Source organism: Penaeus monodon, chromosome 19 (genome assembly GCF_015228065.2).
Source record: "Penaeus monodon isolate SGIC_2016 chromosome 19, NSTDA_Pmon_1, whole genome shotgun sequence".
NCBI lineage: Eukaryota > Metazoa > Arthropoda > Malacostraca > Decapoda > Penaeidae > Penaeus > Penaeus monodon.
This window is the reverse complement of record NC_051404.1, coordinates 14,599,806-14,600,046: the sequence shown is the minus strand read 5'-3', so window position 1 is coordinate 14,600,046 and position 241 is coordinate 14,599,806. Positions and strand designations below refer to the sequence as shown.

The 241-nt window shown below is 51.5% G+C and overlaps 1 protein-coding gene across 1 annotated transcript in view; it reads right to left on the bottom strand.

The window, feature by feature from the left end:
* Positions 1–241, bottom strand: part of LOC119585337 (endochitinase-like) — a gene marked incomplete at its 5' end in the record, with an annotated part of 4,801 nt that overhangs the window by 3,837 nt on the left and 723 nt on the right. The window contains one exon of the mRNA XM_037934008.1: positions 45–210. Within this exon, the coding sequence (XP_037789936.1) occupies positions 45–210 (166 nt within the window). The remainder of the gene's footprint in view (positions 1–44; positions 211–241) is intronic.

Genomic DNA, 241 nt, shown 5'->3' with positions numbered 1-241 from the left:
GCAAGGGAGACAAGAACGAATTGAAAACAACAACAACAACTCACGGATAACACTGTTAATAAGGGAGGTTCTCCTCTCGGGAACACCTGCCATCTGCGAGTACTTTTTGCCTCCCTCGCCCCACCCGCCGATCGCAAGCATGGTCTGGAGATGCGGCCACTTCTTCTTGAGGGCAGTGAAGTTGCCGAAGCCATTCTTCTCCACGTCGATCTGTGGGTTGAGGGGAAAGGAAAATGGATTA